Source organism: Ciona intestinalis, chromosome 1 (genome assembly GCF_000224145.3).
Source record: "Ciona intestinalis chromosome 1, KH, whole genome shotgun sequence".
Taxonomy (NCBI): Eukaryota; Metazoa; Chordata; class Ascidiacea; order Phlebobranchia; family Cionidae; genus Ciona; species Ciona intestinalis.
In genome coordinates, this window is record NC_020166.2 from 4,569,370 (window position 1) to 4,594,649 (window position 25,280).

The 25,280-nt window shown below is 32.5% G+C and overlaps 2 protein-coding genes across 4 annotated transcripts in view; both read right to left on the reverse strand.

Annotated features, from left to right (window-relative positions):
- Positions 1-5,813, reverse strand: part of LOC100186515 (zinc transporter ZIP10) — an 8,393-nt gene extending 2,580 nt beyond the window's left edge. The window contains exons 1-12 of the mRNA XM_009863937.3: positions 5,607-5,813; positions 5,364-5,439; positions 4,985-5,034; positions 4,693-4,808; positions 4,159-4,401; positions 3,695-3,842; positions 3,361-3,414; positions 2,222-2,394; positions 1,946-2,110; positions 1,556-1,673; positions 1,224-1,306; positions 698-773 (exon numbers count right to left, since the gene is read on the reverse strand). Coding sequence (XP_009862239.1) covers positions 698-773; positions 1,224-1,306; positions 1,556-1,673; positions 1,946-2,110; positions 2,222-2,394; positions 3,361-3,414; positions 3,695-3,842; positions 4,159-4,401; positions 4,693-4,808; positions 4,985-5,034; positions 5,364-5,439; positions 5,607-5,610 — 1,306 coding nt within the window. The 5' untranslated portion in view covers positions 5,611-5,813. The remainder of the gene's footprint in view (positions 1-697; positions 774-1,223; positions 1,307-1,555; positions 1,674-1,945; positions 2,111-2,221; positions 2,395-3,360; positions 3,415-3,694; positions 3,843-4,158; positions 4,402-4,692; positions 4,809-4,984; positions 5,035-5,363; positions 5,440-5,606) is intronic.
- A 3,733-nt stretch (positions 5,814-9,546) lies between these two features.
- Positions 9,547-25,224, reverse strand: nf-e2 (transcription factor protein). Of its 3 annotated transcripts, NM_001093743.1 has the most exon segments (16): positions 9,554-10,307; positions 10,524-10,688; positions 10,760-10,955; positions 11,449-11,569; positions 11,877-11,924; positions 12,253-12,424; positions 12,810-12,974; positions 13,663-13,865; positions 15,067-15,173; positions 15,409-15,515; positions 15,716-15,808; positions 16,045-16,182; positions 16,420-16,500; positions 18,771-18,896; positions 24,754-24,814; positions 25,125-25,224. In NM_001093743.1, coding segments are annotated over 15 exon segments (1,932 nt in total). In that variant the 5' UTR covers positions 24,784-24,814; positions 25,125-25,224; the 3' UTR covers positions 9,554-10,127.
- Between the last annotated feature and the right edge of the window lie 56 nt (positions 25,225-25,280).

A 25,280-nucleotide genomic window follows, 5' to 3' on the forward strand; every position in this document is an offset into this window, starting at 1 on the left:
TATTCCAGGGCCAAATATATATAATACATGTATTTCTTTGCCTAGTTGCCAAAACCAAAGTTTTCACGCAACAACAAACCGCAAAATCGGAACAAATGTAGATCATGAGCTTACTCGATTCAGACGGGAAAAATCCAATCCGGAATCGCTGACCATGCCGATCGGATAATGTGTACATTACATTTTTTGCGCCGTATCCGAATTCCGCATGCGGCAGCGAAATTCGGACAAGACAGACAAAACAGATGAATTCCGGATACTGTGTACACAGCCTCCCTTAAAGGGACATACCGTCGAAAATGAAAATTTGTATGTGGATGGAGGTGCGAAAATGCGATCTAAAGGTACGATCAAATTTTTTAAAATGAAACAGCTTATGAAAAAAATCATATGAAATCAAGCAAATAGAGTAAAGAATAACCAGCAGTGTGACAATGCATAGGCTTCCTCTCAAGAAAAAGTTATTTTTACATGTATAAAAAAATTATCAAATTGCATTGAACATTAGCTATATACGAGATTTCGCTAACTCAGCACTTCTTTCTAGTTTCTAAACTACTGAAGAAAATTAGTATTTTTTTGGGTTGCTGTTTTGAATTTTTAAACTTTGGTGGTACCTTTAGATCACATTTAAGCATTCAAGTATATACAAGCTTTTAATTACCAAAATTAATAAAGTATTATTTACCATACATACCATTAGCTATTTTTATTTCAGGACAATCACCAGCCGCGGATTTTGATGCGTTATTTGGTTCATTTGAACAAGTACCCTTAAAAAGATTAGTTTGTTTACTTAAAAATTGGATAATGTCAATAGGTGTGCCAACACCAACTGTAAACCAGCGATGTATTCATCATATCCAATTTATCAGACAGTGATAAGGAACTTGTATCGCATCACAGCCAGTACAGTGTCGTGTGTGCACAGGAAACAATCCCAAACAAAAGCTCATGTTACAAACACTTTACAAACACCAGTCCCACAACACATGCAATATTAATTAATATTTTAATCACACAGCATTTTCAGCAGCATGTTAATGTAACTTTCAAAATTGTTAAATATTCTGGTTTGACAGGATTTTTAAATGGCTAAAATATTTTAGATTGGTTAGACAATTCATGCACGTTGTTTTGCCAGGAAGGTCTTGACACAAACTGTAAAGATAGTAGCACAGGTGCACAGTTCACACATAAAGAACAGCCCATAACCAACTTACTGGAAAATGATTATTCGTGAGACATGTAATAATACTTCCATCCTTATTAGTACGTAAATCAGTTTCTGGTATAAGTAATGAATCTGTAAATATGTATGGAGTTATAAAAACCTGAATTAATATTTTATAAATGATGTTAAACAAAGTGACTAAATATAAAACGATATTTGCGGTTCCACCCTTATTATTTCTATGATTGCAGTACTGCTGCAATTTTCTAGTGATTGTAACAAAATATGCTTCATGCCCACAAACCAAAAGAAGTGCATCCTTTTTATTTGTGGTTGATGGGATTAAATAAATTCCTAATAATTATATAAACAAACACGTACCTGTACACTCCATACGTGTAGAAAATGAAACATCACTTTTAATTGGAGAACCAACTGAAGAATCTGTCGGGGAAACTTTAATTGGGTTTGGAATCTCATTTTTCATTTTCTTCATATTCTAAACATAAGAAACAGATGTGTTTTATTTTAAATTAAATAGCAACAAGATTAAAGTGTCTGCACATAATCCTATTTTTTATAAGATTATATGCACACATATCATAAATTATTAAAAGAGTAGTTACTTGCACAAATTAAACGTGGCATTAAAAAATAGTTTACATATCATTTTATTTCTTTTAATGTTCATTACAAGCTGATACACTGACCAGTGTATCACTAGTATGTACAAAGGGGGTATGATTGTCCTGATTAATGCTATTAACATACTTTACGCTGTCTTGCAATCCCCATTAAGCTCTCCATAACAAAGAACATATACATTCCAACCACAGCCACCAAACTTTTCATGAGTTTTTCCTTTTCTTTGTTTTTGTCTTCATTCCCGTGGTCATGAGCATGATCTGCACTTGTGTGATTATGTTCACCCATTGCCTATAAAAATACCCTTTGTAATATTGTAAACAGTTCTCCAATTACAAATATAGTTGAACATGTATAAACTTGATGAAAGCAAAAAATGTATGGCTTGAATTATCTTATTACATGTGGCAGTAAATGAAGTAAAGCATCTCCTGTCAATGTTCCAACCGCGAGAGCAACAAGAAAAGAGATGAGTCGATTGAAATGGTCATTGTGACGCATCAATGGCACGATTAGAATTCCAATCACACTTAAAACACTGATCACAGTCACTGAAAGAATTGCGATTCCCCACACTGAAACATACAAGAGTTATCACTTTTCACATATAGCATTTATATAACTTTGTGTAACCAAACATACAGATACAGCTAGGGTTGCACAAAACAGAATCTCGAATCTGTGAGATTTCAATCTATTTACAGGATGTGTAACGTCTAGTGTGATTTTTTTTCCAGATATGAAAACATTGGGCGCTTGTATAATACGATATGGTCTATAAATTGACACCAGCACATTTTCTTACGTGGCGATTCTTTACTTTCAAGAAAGCAAATTTATAACAAACGAATAATAATAAAATTTATAACAAACGAATAATAAAGGGAAAGCTATACTGACTAGTCTTGTTATCTTTTATTTGCTTTAATTTTTAGCTTTTAATATTTTTTGCGCTCGCATGCAACATTATAGCAATGGCATAAGCGCTCAGCCTAATTCTGCTGATCATCAAAAAAACCACATGAGCTTTTGTATTAGGCCCGGCTCGGCACATGCCTACAATTTTTATTTTTTAGCGTATGATCCAACAAGGTTACTATTGTAGTGTCAATAAACTAATATGTGGATAAAATTGATATTCTTCTATAAATAAAATAAAATTCAAAATTTCAGTTTCCAATAAAGTATTCTAGGATATTATAAAATACCTAAATATTCTGTAATGTCCATGCCTAAAAACAGCGTTGGCATGCCCATTTCTAACAGAATAAGCCCAACTTATTAAACACATCATAAAGATCTTTTTTTTATTTTTTTCCCCTTATACAAACATATAATTTAGCTGGGGAAACTTGTATCTTCATAGTTAATGATACTTTTATGAAGTTCTACTTATACACAACCATTTGTGACCGATAACCGCTTTGTTGGTTATTACTGGTTTGTTTCTAAATGATCAAGTTTAGTCATCTGAGGTAGTAAAGGGATAATCTAAATTATGCTAATTGTTTTATTGGTGCTGTTTTTTTTTGTAATATTACCTTTTCCCCTATTTTCTGTGCTATGTTGACTCGAATGCTCGTGTTTGTCAGCACCTAAAATAATATTTTACAGGGTATTATAGTTTTAATACAATATTTATTATTTATTACCCACAATAAATATGGGAAAATCATTTGTATTTACTATCATCTTTGTATGATCATTTTAATATTATGAACCTTCATTTTTATTTATTTTTATTCATAAATTAAGAAAGAAGTTGACTAGAATATTTATTTATTAAATATAAAAGTATATATATCTACAAAAAGCGGCAACTTAAACTGAAAAATAAAAGAGTTCATTGAATTATTATAAAGGAATATTCATTACCTTGCTTTGAAAGTGACAAGTTGCGACATTCATAAACACTATCCACCACATTAGGTAGTATTGTTATAAAATCATCCAGCCCAATACGTACATCATACGCATTTACATAAGGATAATATTCCGACAGAATATCAATGGCCTTGCGACACTGTAGGTAAAATTATATTTTATTACTTCTTAATTGCATTAAAATACACACATATATATATACTCATTATACTGTATATTAATGGGCTACCTGGGTAAAATTTTGAATAGGACCATAAAAAGTAAAGACACATAAAACATGTTTATGTTAAACAAAGTCATTGCCTTTTAAAGTTTTTGTGCCAGGCATAAAAATTTAGCATGAACTAATAAAAAAGCTTTGGCAATTTCCAAAACTCTGCCCCCCAGATTTTACATAACTTAGGCATACACAACACACAGAAATTCATAACAAGGCTAACTATTTAAATACCTACCTTTGGTTTTTCAATATTATCATAGTCAATATTATTTTCATCATAAGAATAATATTCTGGTATAGCATACTCGTCATGATCATCGTGATCGTCGTGATCATGATCATGATCATCTGAAGTTGTTTCCTCAACCCCCAAGTCAATTAGTAAGTGATTTAAACCATCAATGTTTATATAAGAGAAACCTGGCATTGAATATCTTTTAAACACAATCTCTGTGTATTTTATGAACTCATCGGCAAGCTGTAAAATATTAAAAGCACACTTTAAAAATATCTGAATTAAAAGTATTTACCACCAGCTATCATTAGAGTCGCAGTTAGCTATTGAGTATTACAATGTACAGATGGTGAAGTAACGCTTAAAGTTAACATAAATAATAGTTTAAACATAAAGATTATTATAAATCTTATGTACAGTTTGTATTACACAAAAATAAAATAAAATATTTTTCAGCATGAAGTTTTATATATTTTATATAGCATGCTTATATTGTATATGGTGTCTACTTATTGAGACATGCAAATAATATACCACTTGTGTTGTGTTGACTTGAAATATACAGCCATCTGCAGTACAACTGGTAATAATCAGATTTGGTTTTGAAGTTTGTGTTAGGTTTGATAACGTTGTTTGTTTAGTTTCAGAATCTAGAAAAAATGAAACATTTATACAAGAATATTCAATATTTAAATCATCAGCAACTGATCATACAATGAATGAATTGGAACAAAACAATATACAAATGGAATGTATATATATATAATATTTTTAGGATTATAAATTCCCCCTCTCTTGTTTAGTTTGTTTTACTACAGTTACCAACCTTCATGTGATGCCAAGGCAAATGTAAGTGCAACAAGTCCAATAACAAATCTGAAACAAGACAAGATATAATAGTAATAACTAATAATGATATTTCTTTTCTTAACTATTACAAAACCAAGCAACCCATATTTTGATTGTAATAATCAGTTTCTTTTTAAATAGTTAAATAGGTCAATATGATATAATAATTTTACCACAAAGAAAAAAAGTGTATATATACCTTTGAAATTAGATTTCGTGTTTTTACAGGCACTTCCTAGTTGCTAACAGTAAAACAGATTGACAATATACTTTTAAATATTGGTACATTTCAGTAAAACACAAGGAATAGTAAAAACGTGCATATTACATACAAATTCAATAATCAGAAAACTCACCGGTAGTTCCATGTTAAATATGTCTTCTTATTTAAATTTGAATGCCAGCCAAGCTGTTCCGAACACAAAAAAAATCCTGTAAAAAATCGACATTATGATACAGACGGTAAAAAAGGGAAAGGAAAAGAGTTACAATACTTTGAAAACGGAGGTGAAAACAATACTTATTTAACACGAAAGTATTTTATTTTATGTATTCAAACTTTAGAAACACGCAACATAGTAAAGAAATAAGGAACTCACTCATATTCCCGATATTCGTGCCTTCTGCAAAAACTGGTAAAAACCCGAGTGTGTCGTGTGCAAAATTGGTTATTTTCCCCTTGTTGCCGCGTGTACTAGTCTGCGCATGCGCAGGTTGAAAGGTTTGGATTGGACAGACTTGGGCGTTGTTAGTTTTTTGGATGATATACGCCCAGCGTTAAAACTCACACGAAATAAACCGTTTAGTAATTAAAGTAATGGTAAACTTCTTCTGAAGGACAGTGGAATAGGCAAATTACACAAGTTTTTTTTAAGTTTCTACAACCACCTATACTGAAATAGCTTAGTGCTGAACTGATCAATATGTTTACACAACACTGACAACAGCTTACTAGTTTAACGGATATTTATATATAAAAATATAATTCCCATGAGAACATACTTATATGTTACCGGACCTCGTCACGTGCGTATAAACACTATGACGTACGAGTGACGACGTCACCAGACGATCAATAAAATCAATAATTGCAATTTTCTTTCGGGTTCATTAAGCACTGATAGTTAGATAATTCGCCGTATTAAAAAATGTTAATGAAAAGAGAACGGAAAATACTATTTTAGTAGCTCCAAACACTAGAGTGCGCCGCATCATTTATGCTCACGAAATAATAATAGCAATTTACATCGTTGTTTCACTGCTGAAAAGTCGTGGATTCACTGCTCACGTATATACCTTAAATTTGATCTGTATACCTAAGAGGTTGCACAGTAAGAATATTATACGTGTCTCCATATAAATAAAGAGTTGATATTGTTTCAATATTATTATCAGTAGGTTATAATGAATGAATGTAACTTATTTATACCGTCGGCAGACAGCACCTCTTGCCCGCTTACGAGCAACACGTATATATGTAACTTTGTGGTAATTGTTTCTGGGGGAGAATTTATATTTCTGTATGGCTGACAATTTGGACAACCCATTTTTGACCAACCCTTTCAAAAGTTTGAATATAAATAACCGCAATTGAGCTACGATGAGACACCAAATTAAAAGATTTTATGTTAATAGTATTCTGCAACTTGTAGATAACCTACTAAAAGGTACGGGGTCTTCTAGTTGCTTTGCCATGTATACTGTATGCAATTTATTAACGGTACTTTGAGCTATTGCATCGTTAATTTAAACAGCATAGTCCTTTGTCTAATTGTATCGTGTCAATATTTCTGTTTTTCTTACAATTTTTTTTCGGACAAAATCAAACTGTACGAAATATTTCAGCCTATTTTATTGAAGTACGATAGTATAGTAGAGTGGGGTAAAACGGGACTATTTAGTGATTGTTTAATATTTGCAAACTTAAAATGTATGGTTTTTGGGTGATACCACGAATTATTATTACTATAATCACCTTTATTAATTAACACTACTTGAAATAGATTATAACACACGAGGAGTTATTTATCGATTCGCACATTAGGTATAATTTTACAAATTCGAAAACACACACATAATTTATTCTTAGGAATACACTTAAATAACCCGAAATAATACTGTACACTTTGAAAACCAAGTATTTACACTCTTTATCTTTAATTGCTTCACTGCTATAGTTTTTAACATGCTACCTCTACAGTATATGTTATTGTATATATATGAAGGATGGGTATCGTAGAACGGTACTGGGTATTCTAGAGCATCAATTGATAAATATTGTAAATACATATAAACTTGTAATACCGTTGTCGAGATAATTATATTTGTTCCGGCAGTAGAATTTGGAACGGGTGACATTTTACCAGCGCCGTTATGCGCATGCGCAGTAGGTCGTAACAAATACAATGTGAGACATATTAGATGCTGTCCGGCTGAAAAACATTCTTGGGCAAAATATTATTAAATACATTTTGCACCGTAAGGTACATTTCTACCATCGGATGTTGTCGTCGCTATGTGTGATAACGTCAGACTTCCATGCTGCGCCGATAATTACCAGCAATGAAATAAACACCCAAATCATTTGCTGCACTTGACTCTATTAGTATTGTCTTACATATTTTGTAAAGAACAGACAAAAAATATAGTTCGCATTTAGCATTGTTTACTTTTGATCATCCACAGCAAATATTCAGTTTGTATTATACATATTATATTTGTCTAAATAATTTTACAATGGATGAGAAAAATTAGTATGTAATACATCCCAAGTAATATATGTGCTTATTAAACTAATCTAATATAAGTTTGTTAGTAGTACTTGCTTATTCTAGGCCACATATAGTGGGGTGGGGGAAGATAGAAAACCTTTTCATTCTATTTTCTCGTCCCAGTTGGTAGTAAACAAAAAACATTCAGAGAGTTCTAAAAAAAGTATCCCTACGACCCCCATATAGACTGCTGTTAATTGTTTAAAATACAATCGGGATATTTGGATATTATGTGCTAAAGGTGTCCCGTCTTACCCCATAGTACTATTTCTGCTGACCTTAAATCGAAAACTAAAGCTTCAACGCCAAATTTCATTAATTTCATTGCATCTATACCGCGCGTTTTGTTGAACCATCAGTATACTGGCAAATAATAATGCAACCTTATTTTTATCATTAAAAAAATGGGGGTCCGTTAAAAGTAAAAATATCTAAACTTACTCCATGTCCCACGATCCCCCACTCTACTTACACCTCAACTGAAGTATGATGGAAGACTATCTTAACTTCCTAATCTGTTAATTTCACTTAATCTTATTATGACTCAGGACACTTAGTCATATTACTTGTTCGGGCACTGATTATGGAATGGTTATACCAAGAATTTGTTCATGACACTGTCAAAGTTCCTGGTAAGCATTTACTAACTTTTTCGATTTCGTTTCGTTTTTTCATACTATACTATTACACTAGTGCTTTTAAAGCATACATTCAAATGACGAATCATGAAGTTTGCATGGGACTATGTTCACTTTGCCAACCATTCTAATGGGCCTGTGGAATATAATTGTCGTGTGTTCTAAACATTTGTGTTAATCACATAAACTTTAGAGTTGTTAAATGCTTGAATATACAACTAATGGTGAATAATTAACTGGTTAGTGGACTGCTGTGCAATATAAGTTATTAATGAACGCGTTTCTGTTTAACAACTGATTCAAAGTATCCGGTACACGTGTAAATGGCTTTCCTACATTGATGTGCTGCTACGTGGCAGATAGCCAATGAGGGTTCCGCTTATTTCATATACAACTTGATTGGCATAGAAGCTCGGTGTTAAGTTAGCGTTAACTTCTTAAATAATTTGTGAGTGTGTGGTGGACAATTTGGAAAATACCTTTTTGACCCCGTTGGCTGAAAATATGGTATGGTGCGTGGGATGGGACACCATTTCTAATTCTATTTTCCTGTTCCTATTTGGTAGAAAGAAAAACAGGATTTTTGGATATTATGGGCTAAAATGTGTCCTGTTTTTCCTCACCCTGCTATAATATAGAACGGTGAGGAAATATAAGCATGTTTCAATTCTCAAAATAACTTGGACCTAACTAAAACTGCTTGACGTCCGAGAAACTATCGGTTGTAGAATCAGCAGCGCAACTTTAAATCCCGTGGTACAGCATAGCAGACTTTGGACTGTCTGTATGTTGACGTTCACATTAAAAATTAATGTTCGATTTGCTCTAGTTAGTTACTGGATAATGCCAGAATTTTCAATATTATTCGCATTAATTATTCAAGTTTTGGCTTCGTATCAAAGCTACGATGCAAAGCTTGCGAATTCTGTTCTTAAGTTGTCTTAATCATAATTTGTTTTAATAGCTAATTAAATATCCAAAGTCATTATGTATTTTATATTACAGATTGGAAGTATAATATATTTAGTAACCTCATACTCACTTTTTAAAACCGCAGTTCGTATACTGTTTATGGTAACAGACATCAACCATAAGATTTACTACAACATACTCGCACTGCAGTAAAATACAAATATGTGTCTTTTAAGTTTGTACTTTACAAAATGTACAACTGGTTCAAGAGAAAAGAATAAAAGAGAAGATGTTAATTTTTGTAACTTCTTTCATGAACTAAATGAAAGCGAATTCATCAAGAAGTTAATTTATGTTTAAGCAGTCTTAAATAAACTACTAGTTTAATACTAAAAGATGACATTCAGTTAGATCAACAAAGTTTGTTAATGCTTAAAAAAAATCAAGCTAAACTTTAAACTAATGTTAAAGTTTAATAATATCGAAAATAGATCAATTATAAATCCTTTGCAATAATGAAAAAGGCAGCCATTTGGAATTTATAAAACATATCAAGGTTATCAAAAGTTATATACATGGCTGATTGTCGAAACCAACAAAATACTAATTTTACTGGATTAAACTAAACACAACTCTCCTTAAACAATATTACCGAATCAAAAAATAGTCAAATAAACGATACAACAAGAAAGTTGTTGTTGCAAAAATATTTTACAGTTGACAAGTTTAGTATTGTTTGGCCTTTAGCTGCAAATTTTTGAATGGCAGCATTCAATTCAACAAAACAACCTTTAAAACCCTAATCTCTTTTTTCCATCTTTACCCTTGTGAAATCCACATGATCCTCATGATCAGAGTTGTTGTGATCACGATTACGAAGATTTCGTGGAACAAGCAAAACAGCGCCCTCTACCTGCTCAAGTGTGTAGAGTGATGGGTCGTATGGTCGACCGGATTCATCACGAAGTGAACGAAATATCTATAAATGTTACTTTTATTAATTTAATGAAAAACCTTTGAACAATATGTATTTTTATTATTTGATTTTCATATTACAGTCAATGCTTAGAACTTGTAACATCATCAACAAAAAATAAGTTAGAAAAAATAATAAAAAATATAAAAACACCAGTCAAAGTAAATGTACAGCATTGTAACAAAATAAACTTTCAATAAACAGCAAAAATAGTTTTACCTGCTGGTATAGCGCATTGTATTGTGACTTCAGGTTTTGTTTTCTTGCTTCCAGTTCATCTTGTTCCATCTCAAGATCATTTTTCCTTCCACGAAGAACATCCACATCTTCTTCCATTGTAGTAATGGTTTCTATCTTCCTTTTTCTGCAGTTCTGTGCTGCTACCTAGTGATAGAACAATCACTATTAGTTCACAAGTAAAACTGGTTGGTTTAAAAACACATCATCACACCAACCTTATTTTTCCCCCTTCTTCGAATGTCTTTGATTAATGTTTGTTGAGCAGTTGTAAGAGGAGTTCGAGCAAGCATTTCATTATACTCTTCCACTGGTGACATGATGATCTCATCCAGAGTAAATGGGATGTTTAACTCACGAGCTTTGCGCTCGTCACGAGATTCACGAATATGAGAAGCAGATTTGTCAGGTTTTCTGGAATAAAAATAGTTTTTTACCAAGAGTGTCTTAGCAGTAGGTAGATTACACACAATATTTGATGCACTTACATAAATTAAACACTTAATAAAAAAAAAGAATAAAATATAAACACTGAAGCTGTTATCTTATATCTTGTGTTCATACCTGTAAGTAGGCCTCAAGTCATAGTGTTCAATGATTATACAGTTATCATTTGAAATATATGGAACAGAACATACAACTACCACTATACAAGCAAGTAGTAGTTGTATGTTCTGTTCCATATATTTCAAATAAAAACTCTTTCCATTGACATCATTGAGGAATTCAACCAATGTATTAAACTATCTGTTCACCCAAGCCAATATTGTAGTATTATAACGTTTCGAGGTAAAGAGTTAATTAGAAGAGATCAAATATTGATAATTTATAAAGCTGTTAAGAGTGATTGAAACTAAATAAAACAACCATGCATATAACAGTGCTAATAAAATAAGCAATAACAAACTTTTTTATGATTCTTGGTTTTCCAACAGTGCCATCATAGGTGTGGTTATGGTTGATCACTTTCAATGCGTTTGTTGCAAACGATGTTTCGTGTAAAGATGTTTCTAATTTTATGGAAGGCACTGTGATGTTATAATCGTCTGTTATGTTTAGAATATACATATTCAAACTTAATAACTATAATAATTTCCGTGAATCTGACCCTGATCTGGTGCTCATAACAATTCTTGTGGGAAGAAATACAGGATATGGTGATACAAAATGCAACAGACAAAAATCAGGTCCAACCAATTGTTTAATAAAAAAACTTTATTGAATAAGAGACTGGCGATGCCATTTAGACAAAATTAATATCTCTTTATTAAAAAATTGGTTAAACTTATTTAAACTTTAATATGGTTTAAAAGACAGATATTGTACATATTTTACCATTATCAATGCTATCTCTTTCCATTCTTTGATGTCCCATGTAAAAAGCTGAAAAGTAAAATGTTGCATAAATTGATATCACTGTACGATTGGTAAAACAAAACTAACCTTTACCAATAAAAAAGAAAAAAAAAGTATACACAGCATTAACAAAATAGAAAACCAATATATATACATTAATTAATGTGGTGTATTGTGGACTTTAAACAGCTCTTTTAGCAAACTTATCCAGACAGTTTTATATTGTAATTAAGGGGATAACACATAATACAAAAGTTGGTGGTGTACCAAATTCATTTGTAATTTGTTGGACATTAAAATGATAGGTCAAAAAATTTTTTGTCACATCAGCTTTATAAACATATTCAAAGCTTACAATGTGGACTCATGGAAACACCAGAATCTGAATCACAAGTTTCAGAAATCTTTAGTTGGTCGCTTGTGCTGCCATCGAGTGATTTTGTATCATTGAATGAGATCTGAGGTGGATTGGCTTGCAATGGTGGTGGAACAAACACAGCAGGGTTCATGTTCAAATAAGCACTTTCCTTTAAGAAATTTACAACAAAAATAAAACAAGAAAACAGATAAAAACAACTTTACTGATAACACTATAGCAATAAATTTTTATGGGTTTATTACAATTTAAAAAAAAACTAGTTTAAATAAATGACACGTCCTTATTCTTATTAGCTAGCATTAGTGGAAAGATTAAGGAGTATTTAAAATTAACTAATTTTCAAGTCTATTTTTTAAATATATTTAAAACAATAAAAAAGTTTAATTAAGTAAACTAATTGCTATGATTTTATTTGTTTTTGAATGCTTTATTTTGATACCTTGGTAACATCCTACATCTAGATTATTCATTTTACTTTCTTTCCCAAAACCTTTAAAAACTGAAAAAACAAAAGGATTAGGTTTTATTCATACCGTGCTATTATTATAAACTTGGTTCATTGAGTTCATATTGATGATGTCATCAAGCATCTCATTCACATTTGCTTCATCAAAGAACATAGAACCTGGTTCTCCATGGAAACTTAACACTGGGCTGACTTCATCATATGGTGGGGAATCTCCCGTCTCCATTGGTGCCTGTTAATTAAAACGGGTGACAACATCAACATAAACGGTTGCCAACTACAGGTTCCACGCAAGGTTAAAAAACTTCGAGACACCGAATTGCAGACTAAATGTTTGAATAAAATTTAAGTTTTTATACCAGATGAGCTTAAAAATACTACTTTACATTGTGCCTGGTAGCAGAAGCAACAAACATCCTGGAAGGGTTAAAACTTGATTAAAAAAAAATTGAACATAAAACTGAAAAACGACTTTAACATTACCCACCATGCATACCATGAAAAGCATGAAATCTAAAAATTTACTCAAACACAATACTTAAACAGTAAACACAAACAAATGCAACTTGCCCACCCACCTACCCTACACTGAAGATAAACTGGCATAACGTGACAAACAAATAAAAGTTTACATTTATTTGTAGAAAAATACTCTGGTAACCACACACCACTGAAAAAGTAAAATGTATGAATGGTTCGAAAAACAAATTCTACACAATCGAAAAATAACAGAAAAAGTTATGTTGATTATTCAATTGTATTGAGCAGTAAATGGCATTTCTGAAAAACTTTTTAATTTTTGTCCTATTAAAGCTTAAGTGGTCCAAGCACAAAAATTGATATTGATTAGTTTGTAGAGGAACCTTAAAAACTAAAAAAAGATAAACTTTTAAAATATTAACCTTAAAAATTGTCTTTACCTGATAACTGTTTATTTGATTGTGTAACAATCCCTGCGGTGATGTCACAATGGGTAGTGAGAGGCAACCATCCATAGGTATTCCATCTTCACCATTCAATGACGTGTTGTAACTTGGTGATGAAAAAGATGGTTTACAGGGAACCGTTGGATTGAATGCTGGTGTTTTGTACACATTGTAAGGTTGTGTAGCAAATGGTTGCTCTGAAAGTTAATAAATTCATGCTTTTATAACTATGTATATAAAAAATATGCAAGGTTTATGAATTGAAATGTACTGACTATTATCATGTCGACAATATGTTCTTCTTATCAATGCTAGAGTGAAAACAATAGGCGTTCTATTAATATCATTAAAGTGGGAAAACTAACAAACGAAACGAAATTTAAAATTATCAGCAACAGTTAATGTTGGTTGAAAAATTGTACCTACTATATTTTTTGTTTATTTGTATTAAAAAAATTGTTTTACAATTTACTTTCACCATACTGTAATATGTTAAAAAGAATATAACTTAACTGCACAAAGCAGTCTTAAAGGGAAATACCAAAGAAAAATGAAAATTTTATATGGATAGATAAGCTCAAATGTAACCTAAAGGTATCATCAAAGTTTGCCAAAGTGATACAGACTTTTAAAGAATTGGTAAAAATCGCCGAAGTAAAAAAGCTCAGCTGTTTCCACAATACATGGGATTCCCTACAAAAAAAAAATTCACTCAACTTTGAATGTTTCTAGTTTTTTAAAATATTAAAGAAAAATCAAATTTTATTTCTGATTTGGTATGATGCTTCTTCTTCAAGAATATATTGAAAAATTGTAAAACATAGACTTTATTGTGTTTTAATTTTTCGATTGAACCTAGCATACCAGATTATGCTTATGCAGCAAATTTTCAAACCCAATGTTAAACCCGAAAAACTTATTTTATTTTTTTTTTAAATGGTACAGTAAATGCTCGTGAAACGTAATAAAGATATTAATATAAAAAAGTGCAAAAAATTAACTAATAAGAAAAAAATGCGGAGTTAGCATATTATGTAGCTATGTTCAATCGAAAATTAAAACCTAATAAAGTCTATGTTTTACAATTTTTTTAATATATTCCTGAAGAAGAAGCATTCATTATACCAAATCGGAAACAAAATTTGAATTTTCTTTACTATTTTAGAAAGTGGAAACAATCAAAGTTGAGTGTTTTTTTTAGGAAATCCCATGCATTGCGCCACGGCCATTTTTTTTATTCCAGCAGTCGAATTTGCGGTTTTGAAACTCAGTTTTATTAAAAGGTGTTTTGTATTTTGAAACATTGATGGTACCTTAGATCACATTTGAGCATATCTATCAATACACAAATTTTGATTTTTCGTTGGTATGCCCCTTTAAGAACAAAAACAAACTCACCATTTTCAAAGGCAACTGGTTTGTATCCTAAGTTTATATTTCTTGTTCCTTGTTGGTGAAGAGTATTTTCGTTTGTTTGATTCGATTCCACAGTTGCATTTGTCAGACTAAAAAGTTAACAAAAACAGATTAGATCAGTTGTTCTTAAACTTGGGGGTGGGGGGGTGTAAGAAAAGTCAGGGGTTGAAAAAATATTACTACAGGGGCACATTAAACATTTCTTCAATGCAATTTCTTAAAAAAGCAAAAAGTATTGAGGCAGGAAAAATTTAAAAACATATATATGTATATATAAAATATACAGATATATAGTAATTTTTGAACTACAGATGACAAACCCACCTGACATTGGTATTTATAACATTCACTGTTCCAAGTTGCCCCTCAGCTTCTGAACTTTTTCCAGGTAGTTGTGGAATGGCAGACATATCTTGCCATAAATGTGCATTCTAATAAAGAGCTAACAGTGTTATTGGTATGCTTAACTCCAGCTTCCATGTCTCAGAATAAGATTTAGTTTATTTTATTGTTTCATTTAAAGTGTTTCATAGAGTAAAAAAGGTTAAACCACTACGATAGCCAATAAACAGCTATGTATTAAAATTATACAAAATCCTTTATCATTTATAACAATACCAAATTTACATACATTTTGTTCCATTGTGCTACCGTTTTCATTATCTGTTAGAAGATCAGTTAAATCTTCAATGATAATAGATTCTTCCGAGATTTGATTCAAATTCTGCGTAACAAAAACAACAAAGTAATGCCTTTAGGAACTATGCAGCAAAAACTACCGCCTGTAAAGGTAAAAATAGCTGGATTTACGTTGTAACAGTTTCGCGATACTTTTTTTGGCTGCTAAATCACTGTACTGTCCTTGGTCCTAATGCTTCAAAATTTACAATATAAAATATCCTTTATTACAGCCCGGAAGTTGCCCACCCCTGTTTTACAATAACAATATAAATATCTTACAGTTTGTTCAACAACTTGTGGTTGTATATCATCAATAGATTCATTCAATATTTCAAGATATTCATCAATACTAAAGTAGCTCGATGTAGGTTCAGTAGAAGGTTCCACCGCTTGTGATGTTTCAACTTTATCATTAAGCTGGAATTTACATGTTAAATACAACCTTAACATGAAACACATTTCAATTTCAATCCTGTATTATTTGATTTTTTGAAATTCGGTGAAATGTGGATTTATCGTAATTTTAGTAGAAAACAGCAAAATTAATAATATAACGTTAATTTATCTTAATAGGAAAGCATTTATTGAAAAGGAAATTCCAATTTTAAATTTAATAATATTGGTAACTAAGTAAAACAGAAACCCCATACAAACCTCTTGTTGTTTTGAATTGTTCTGCACTTTTGAAATCGGAATTTGTTCCCCTGTCTCACCATCCACAAAGAATTCACCGACCTTGAAAGTATTTTAAACGAAAAGACAGGATTTAGCGACAAAACAACAGTTGTTAAAACACACTTATAGTTAAAACCTATTCACATTTAGCATGAAGAAAATAAGTGTGGTTGCTACACCCAGATAATACGTTTATAATATTAATCATTTATATTGAGATTTTTAAATAGAAATATTAGTGCAACACCATTTAAAACTACCCCTTTAGCAAGGGAAAAGATATATTTTACAATTTTTCTGTTTTTGACCAATTGTCACATATTGCTCTCCAACAACATAGCTGTTTGTGCTAGCAGAGAACAATCATTTTTGTTCATTGAAAAAATGCTATAAAACTGTATTTTGATTTTTTTGATAACGTCATTAAAATTTAACTTAGCAACCTGGTTAGGTGGAATTTACCGAATCAGCGATTTTGACAAAGATTCGGTTTGGACTAGGGATGTGCTGAAGTTGAAAAAGCTCGGGTTCGCCGAGCGCCGAGCTTCAACGAAAAGCTCGGCACGAGCCCGAGCACCTATGACGTCATCAAGGAGAAAGGCGTACGAGAATGCGTTCCTATTCAGCCGAAAAGCGCCGCTAATCAAAATAATACAGAACACGTGGTTTGCGGTTAAAGACGCGTCTCGCTTTTCATAATTCCTACTGTTGCAAAATGTAAAATTCATACAAAAAATATTTAATTAAAAAAATATTTATAACTGTTACAGCCAGTGGCACAACTAGCAAGTTTCTACGCATGTTCATATTGGATAATGTAACGGTTATTTACGTCAGAATAAACCTTTACGATCGTTACATCACAAACGAGATTGTTGGAAAACAATCGTGTTTTATTCGCTTCCATACGATCTGTAGTTTGTGTATAATTTTTGTTTCTGATGATTAGTTTAAATGCAGGTAAATCGCGATTATGTGAATTTTAATTGGTGCAAATATAAGAGCGAGGAGCGACGCTATCAGTAAATTGGAACCAACATAAATTGTAATATGATATTACAAAGTATCGTCCCGGTCGAGCTTGGACAGAAGCCAAAAAACATCGTTTGATGGCACCGCACGAGAAACAGAGTTTCATTACGTCATTTTTCACGAGAATAAATTCACAACGATTGCTTCGTTTGTTACGTGTAGAATGTATGCTACCGCATGCGTCTTCCTTTATTTCATACGCCGGCGCAGAGCGTAAAAATGTGACGCTGATACACGATGTTTTGATCTCGTGGTTGGTTAGGCTGCCCAACTTGGGCAGTGGGCACATTCCTCCCGATTGTTATATTATAAAACGTCATAATTAATAGTTACGTTGCGATAGGACACGTGACGTAACAATTGAATGAAAAATTGTTCTAATTCCAAGCGAAGGAATGTTATATTGATGAATGCAACGCGTGTGTGTGCGTCTTAGCACTTTCTGGCTGCGTGCGTGTCTGCGGTAAAGGTGGCTTAGGGGTTGCAAAACCCTGTGGTTGCAAAACCGTGGTTGCAGCAATTTTATTATCATTATAAAAAAGTTTAAAAGTTTTTGGCTTTTTATTTAAAATGTGATACGAAAACATTGGGCGCTCGTGTAATTCGACACCTGCTGTAATTCGATACGGGCAAATTCGCTGACGTTGCGATTCGTTACTTGCGAGAGAGCAAATTCACAACGAACGAAAAAATAATTAAAGAGAAAGCTACGCTGACTAGTCTCGTTATCTCTTAGTAGCTTCACTTTTTTCATTTTTAACATTTTTCGCTCTCGCGTGCAACATTATAGCATAAGGCTCGGCGCTCGGCCCAGTTTTCAGCCGAGCGCCGAGCGTCAAAAAACGAGACGCTCGGGCACGAGCTTTTGAGTTCGGGCTCGGCTCGGCACATCCCTAGTTTGGACCATATTGTGTGTGCTGCCAGTTATATTAAAAACGTAAAATAAATCTTTTGGTAAATGTTTGTTTTAAAACGAGAACCAATGTTTCATCTACTTTATGGTGAGACAAGATCATGGCCGGCCAATATAGCAGCATCAGTGTGCCAGTAGTCGCCACGGTTGGCATAAATCCCTGTAGCCGGGTGGAAACAGGTTTGAGGCTTAATGCTGATCAATGGTACGGAAAACCCTGATAACGTCTCTTCATATAAAAGACGTAGCGTCAGCCCTTTATGGTCACAAACAAAACATTTGCCAGAAGATCACTTTCACACTTATTAAATAGCCTACTTTGTTGAAATATTTTTAATTCTTATTTAATATAACTTGTATGCTACAATATACATATTTTATTTACATCTGTTGTTTTTTTCATATTTAAAACTTCATCGATTTCGTCCAAGTTTTTCACAGGATCCCTTGATGGCCACCTGAATCCAAGATCTACATCTTGTTGATACATCAATTGCATCATGTCAGAATCCTGCAATTAAAAAACTTTTCAACATGTATTCAATAGTAAATAATATAAGAACATCAACATTTAAAAATCTTTCACTTCATAGAGTTCAATTTACAAAAACAAATATATATATATATTTAAAAAAAGGGGGGGGGGCAGCCCCTGGCTGCGCCATTGTGTATGTTTTAGTCTTGGCCTTCTATTCATGTGGGCACTGAACCTAGAACCAGAGATTTACAACCCTTTCGGCCTTTGCCTTAAGTGACCACTGTTGTATTAGAAATACCCACACGTCTCTAGGAGCAAAGTTAAAAAGGTGCTGTGGTGGTATGGTCAAGCAATAGATGACCTAACAGGACAGCCACCACCAAAAGCATAAATTAAAAAAGAAAATTTTTGTAATGTAAAATTTCAGAAATCGTTGATACCAGCGCTGTATTCTGCATCCCTATTCTCAACATTGAGATGCAAACAAGTTTTGTTCCCTAAAGTCTAAACAAGTATATACAATATATGTCCAAACCTCTAAATATGTGACATCTATCTGACTATTGTAATCAAAAGACATTGTTGCTTCAGGTTCATATTCAAGTGAATTTTTGCTGTAAGTATCCATTACAGTATTTTGGTTAGATACAATTGGAGAAGGATTAAAGTCAGATGCGGAGTCTTCACTTTCTTGGATTCCAATATTCGAACCAAATTCTTCACTTAATACTAAATGAGTTTGAACTCCTTCATAATATTCGGCTGATTCATTACAATTCAGTGGAGCACTGGAACTTGGCATGATAGGAAGAGTTAAACATTCTCGAACAGATGGATCATTGATGTAGCATCGCCATCTCACATCATCAAGGTTTTGTGACAACTGTGTTAAAACATCATTATCCACAATGTTTGTGTCCATTTCATCTTGTTGAGTTTCATTAAATACATCAAACCGAGGCACAGTGTAGTTTAAACCAGAACTTTCTCTGTTTTCATCCAGAACAGGAAAACTTGACACGTTAGAATTTCTATGTTCAGTATCAGAATTACGTTCAACTGCATTTGAGGTCCTTCCAACTCTCAGCATCATTGCAGTGACGTTATTAATATTTTGCTGTTGGCTTACACTTGCAGTGGGTATTCGCGTCTGCACATCCCGAATTATAGATCTGTATGTTGACATCGCATATTCATAATCATCCAACACTTTCATATCTTGGAAATGAAGTCTTTGTTGAAGTGGTTGATATGGGATAATACCAACCATTGGTCCCCCAATAAAACTATCTTCATTATACGATTCATTGTCGGATGGGTTGTTTACATTTGTCAGCTGTAAAATAGCTAAACAAATCCCAATGTCTAAAAGCCCAAAGGCTAAGTTTTTCTTTTCCGGAATATTCCGTATCACTTGCATTCTGCAACTTTACGTGAACACCAAAGAAGGTGTAACCCTTGTCATGCCATACACATTATACTCTCTTTGCCATTTGATAGAGTACAGGAACAAAGAAAGACTTCTAATGATTGTTACATAACATAATATACCGTAAAAGAAGTTTTTAGAAAAAAAGTATAATCCAAAAAATGAGCAGTATAAGACATACATTTATTTGGCTATCCATTAAGCTTGCATTAATCTGAACCAACAGTATAGTATATAACTTGTCTTTGCCTTATAAGAAATATGCTGAGTAAAATAGTGTTCCTTTGTCTGCTACTTTATATAAACTCTGTATTTTCCCAAGTGTATTAATTACACTACGCAGTTGAACAATAACTTGATCTAAACTTAGTTTGAACAGCGAGATGAATAAACGTCCACCACGAGTTCTGAACAGCAATCATCATAACAATGATATAATCAAATTGAAGGCGGTTAAGCGTAACGTCACGTGAATAACATGTTGTCTCTGACGTCACAGCAGACGGTTCTCGAAGCATAAAGCGTTTTAAAACAAGTCCTGAAAACCCAAGAATATTGTCAACGCTGTTAGCATAAATTCACACATAATTGTCAGTAGTATGTGTATGCATCTTATTACAAAGCTTATAACGCATAAATAATAGGCTTTTTATGTTTTTTTGCCAAACTTTAAAAGGCTTGCTTTTAATTCAATAATTTATACCTCAAGGGTTATTCAAGTATAATATACTGATATATAACGACCACGGCCTACTAGAGATAGGATATCTCCAGTAATCCGTGATAACAACATTATATATGGAAAATAAGTTCAAAATTCAGTCATTTACACCTAAATTAAAGATAGTTTATGAGAAGTGGCTTGTGCGAACAGTGAAGCAATACCCAGTTTAAAGCAAAGATATAAACTTTATTAATAGATAAGATATAAACTTTTTTTTTAATAATAGCAAAGATATAAACTTTATTAATAGTTATTATCAGAATCCGTATATAAATCTTTATATACGGACTGCGGTTATTATCAACTTTCTTTTATTACAAGATCACATATATTTGTATGATACAATATTTATCAACGGCTGTTCGAACAACATCTATTATCGTTCAAACAATATTCATTTTTATACAATAATATAAGATATATTATATGGTAAAATAGCAGTAGGGCAAGGAAAATAATGTTAAAACTAGATCTTTAAACCGTACATTATTATTGCGTGTTGTTTACGTGTATTTCTAATAATAAATTCACTAATTAGTTAATCAAAAATAACAATAGTTTTAAAATGTCCCATCTTATCCTGTGTTTTTTCGAATTTGTAAAATTTCACCTGCTGTGCAAATCGCTAAACAACTCTTCGTGTTTTTTAGTATATATATTTTTATTAGCTGTAAATTAATAAAGAATATGATAGTACTAACGCTTGGTATTACCCAGAAATCGTATTTTGAATTTCGAAATATCCGTCAGACGGTCAGTATGTGCATAAGTGTCCCGTCTTCCCCCACTGTACTATATCTGCACGAAATCCGAATGTGTGACGTAAAAATAATCTGTCCACTTTTAACCCTGCGGCGGTGGTCTAGTAAAATCAATCAAGACATACAGTAAGTAGAAAAAAATTAAGGAAATCCTACCATGCAACGCATCGTATAATTATAATTTATCTTGACCGCACAACAACTTTGCCATTTGACTCTGTGTCAAAGTCTTAGTAATGGTTTATTTTAATAAGACTTCAATAAAGAAGATAAAAACTAATAAACAAACACACGTATATGTTCCATAGCCTATGTATTGTCTTTAATTTTGATATCTTAATTCTTCTAATAAGTTCTGAATGCTAGTTTAAAAGCTTAATCATGAATTACCACTGACGTGATCATACCTTAATTAATCGACAGCACTTCAAAGAAATATAGAAGAGGGGTAAACACAAACGAGATTTTTTCATTTTTTTACGGACCCCCATTTAATTAAAATAAAAAAACAACTTTACAGAATCATTCGACACCATTGTCACGACTTTATAATGCGCGCAATTTTCTGTTACCATAAGTTCATTTGCATTTATAGGATACAATATTAGGCCGTGTGTAATTACGTGTATTTCTATTAATAAATTCACTTATTAATCAAAATTAACAATGATTTTAAATTGTCCCATTTTAACCGTGTGTTTTTTGAATTTAAAAATTACATTTGTCGTGTGAATCGCTAAATAACTCCTGGTGTGTTTTAATCTTTTTGATTGAATTTGATGTCAATTACTAAAGGTATAGTACGGTGGGGAAAGATGAGACACCTTTAGCACATAATATCCAAATATCCTGACCGTGTTTTAAAACAACTAACAACGGTCTAAGGGAGTCGTGAGGAAACGGTTTTATAATTCTTTGAATGTTCTTTATTTACTATCAAATGGGACGAGAAAATAGAATAAAAAGGTGTATCATCTTTCCCCATCCTACTATATATGATAGTATCAATTCGTGGTATCAACCGAAAATCGTGCCCGCGCCGCAGATGATAGGCTTTTACAAGAAACAGCGTTGTGAGGGTGTACATCCCCTAATAATTAGTTTTGTTTTAAACATGTGTAAAATAGTTTTAACAACAAAAGATGGCGCAAAACGCCAGCTGCTTCGATTGAACGACCTACTAACAAAAAACACTACGAGACTAGTTTAAGCTATTACACATTCGCTAATTATTCGAATAAGCAGGAATAAAATTAATCATGAACAATTTTATTTGCATAGTTACTGAGACAGATAGGCTTCGGATTTAACACTAAAAAGGTTATATTGGTAGTGTTCGAGTGATAATTGGTATGGTTAGAACATCAATTAATAGATGTTGTATCCTAGAAATGCATTAAAAATCATACAAACGATAAAACTATAATGCCGTTAATAAAGTTTATCATGTTATTATACATTACATTGTTATTATATACACTTTATAAACACAGTATTAGAACAGTTTCATTGTGTTTATTGTCTCTTCTCGAATCAAGGCATATTGACCCGCGTATACTTTTTTTATGCACATATTTCGTGTTTTTTTTACAAAACTATTTCATTTAACTACAATACTAGAATGACGAATTAAACTCTTAAGAAACAATTTCGGCAATTCAATTCGGTGGGCTTTTAAAATGGGCATCTTATTGTTATGCTTTTTTCGGTCATTAAAAATGTTGCATTTGTTCAACACCCACATTTTACAACTTATAAACATGCATTAATAATGTTGTAACATTTGTTTTCATCTATCATCAAATGGGGACCAACAAAAGAAGAATAAAAAGCCGCGTCCTAACTTATCGTACCAAAACGTTCAAAATAAAAGTTTAACTTAGAAAAAGAAATTTTGAAATGGTATGTGGCTTATATAAAGTAGGGTGGGGGAAGATGGTACACGTCTTCCCCCATTGTACTATAATATTAAAATAATCACGGCGCATGGCGGTGTTTGATTCACGCTATTTTGTACACGAAAACGACGAAGAGTCTTAAAACAAGTCGTCCACAGTTGGTCGGAGGCAAACCTAACACCAAGCGTCACCATCATTGCTCTCAATAAATATTGACAAGGAGCCTCGACCGATTTTTTTCGTATGAAACCAAACAGAAACCCTTTCTCTTCTTTTACATTTCAATACCAAAGCAAACATTTCCGGCTTGCCAATTGAAAGATAAATCATCGAATCCTTGCTTGATGAGTTGTAGCATACAGTTCTTTAATATGACATAAGTGACCGTGGCCCAAACCATACAGTTCAAGTGGTAAGACTGATAACTCGATAAGGTGAAGAATATTGTTCTGTATTAGTTATTTTTGTCACAGCGACGACCTCGTAAGTGCTATAAGTACTGGGCTACAGGCTGTGCCTCAATTCGATAATACACATTCCGATAAAAGATATGCATTTTATTCTATTCGGCTTCATATTTGTAAAAAGTAGCATTTATCTGGTTCTATCGAATCAAGTATCAACACATAAAATGTTTTCTCAATGCGAATAAACTCAAATAATAAGAAAGTTGAAAAAGACGGGACATCTTTTGCACATATGTCTAAATCGTGTTTTAATCAACAGCGGTCAATGAGATACGTGAGAATACGGTTTTATATTTCGTTTGTTCTTTGCTTACTACCAAAGTATGAAAATTATGATGGTATTCAATTGCAGTTCGCTCTTTTAATCGCCTAGTACTAAAAATGCGTAACTGGGGTAAAGAGCAGCATAAAGTCAGCGAAGTTTCAGCAACGCAGAGAGTTGCGACTTTTATATTATATATACCGGTCGGTTAAAAAATACATATTATTTTTGTTTAAAACTAATGACCTATACAAGTAGAATATTTAATTACCTGTGTTCTAAAGTAAAAAAAAATTGTAGACAATTGAAGTAACTTATATTACTTTAGTATAGTGTTTGTACTACGAACCTGAATGTTGATAAAATAATCTGTTGCCATTTTCTTTCGAATACACAATCGAATTGGGAACCTGCAAAATGATGTATTGGCATATGCGGCTTAACTTACGTTTTGTTAGTGTACATGTAGGTTGCAGTAATTAAACATGTAAGCCAGATAATGCTTCACACTTGTTTGGTCGGGATTTTTACCGAGCAGTCATTAGAAGAGGGACATGTTTCTGCAGTCTATTTTTGTAACGGGAGCACGGAAAATGACTGGACTGTAAAGTACGTGACACAAAAGGCATTATAAGTACGCGAAGCAGATATAGGCAATAAAGATCAAATGAAATAAGTCGTACATAGTGACTTCAAAACTTTATCCCTACAATTTCTTACCGAAAAAGTAAAAACGAGATGCTTGAAATCTGGACGCCAACAATTTTAAACAGCTGGGGCTAAGTCTTGTGTTTTCTGTCGCTATTGAAGTCTAAACGACATTTATTATATAAAAAGATTTATGTTGAAATTACAGCGTTTACGCGTTTCTTGTAA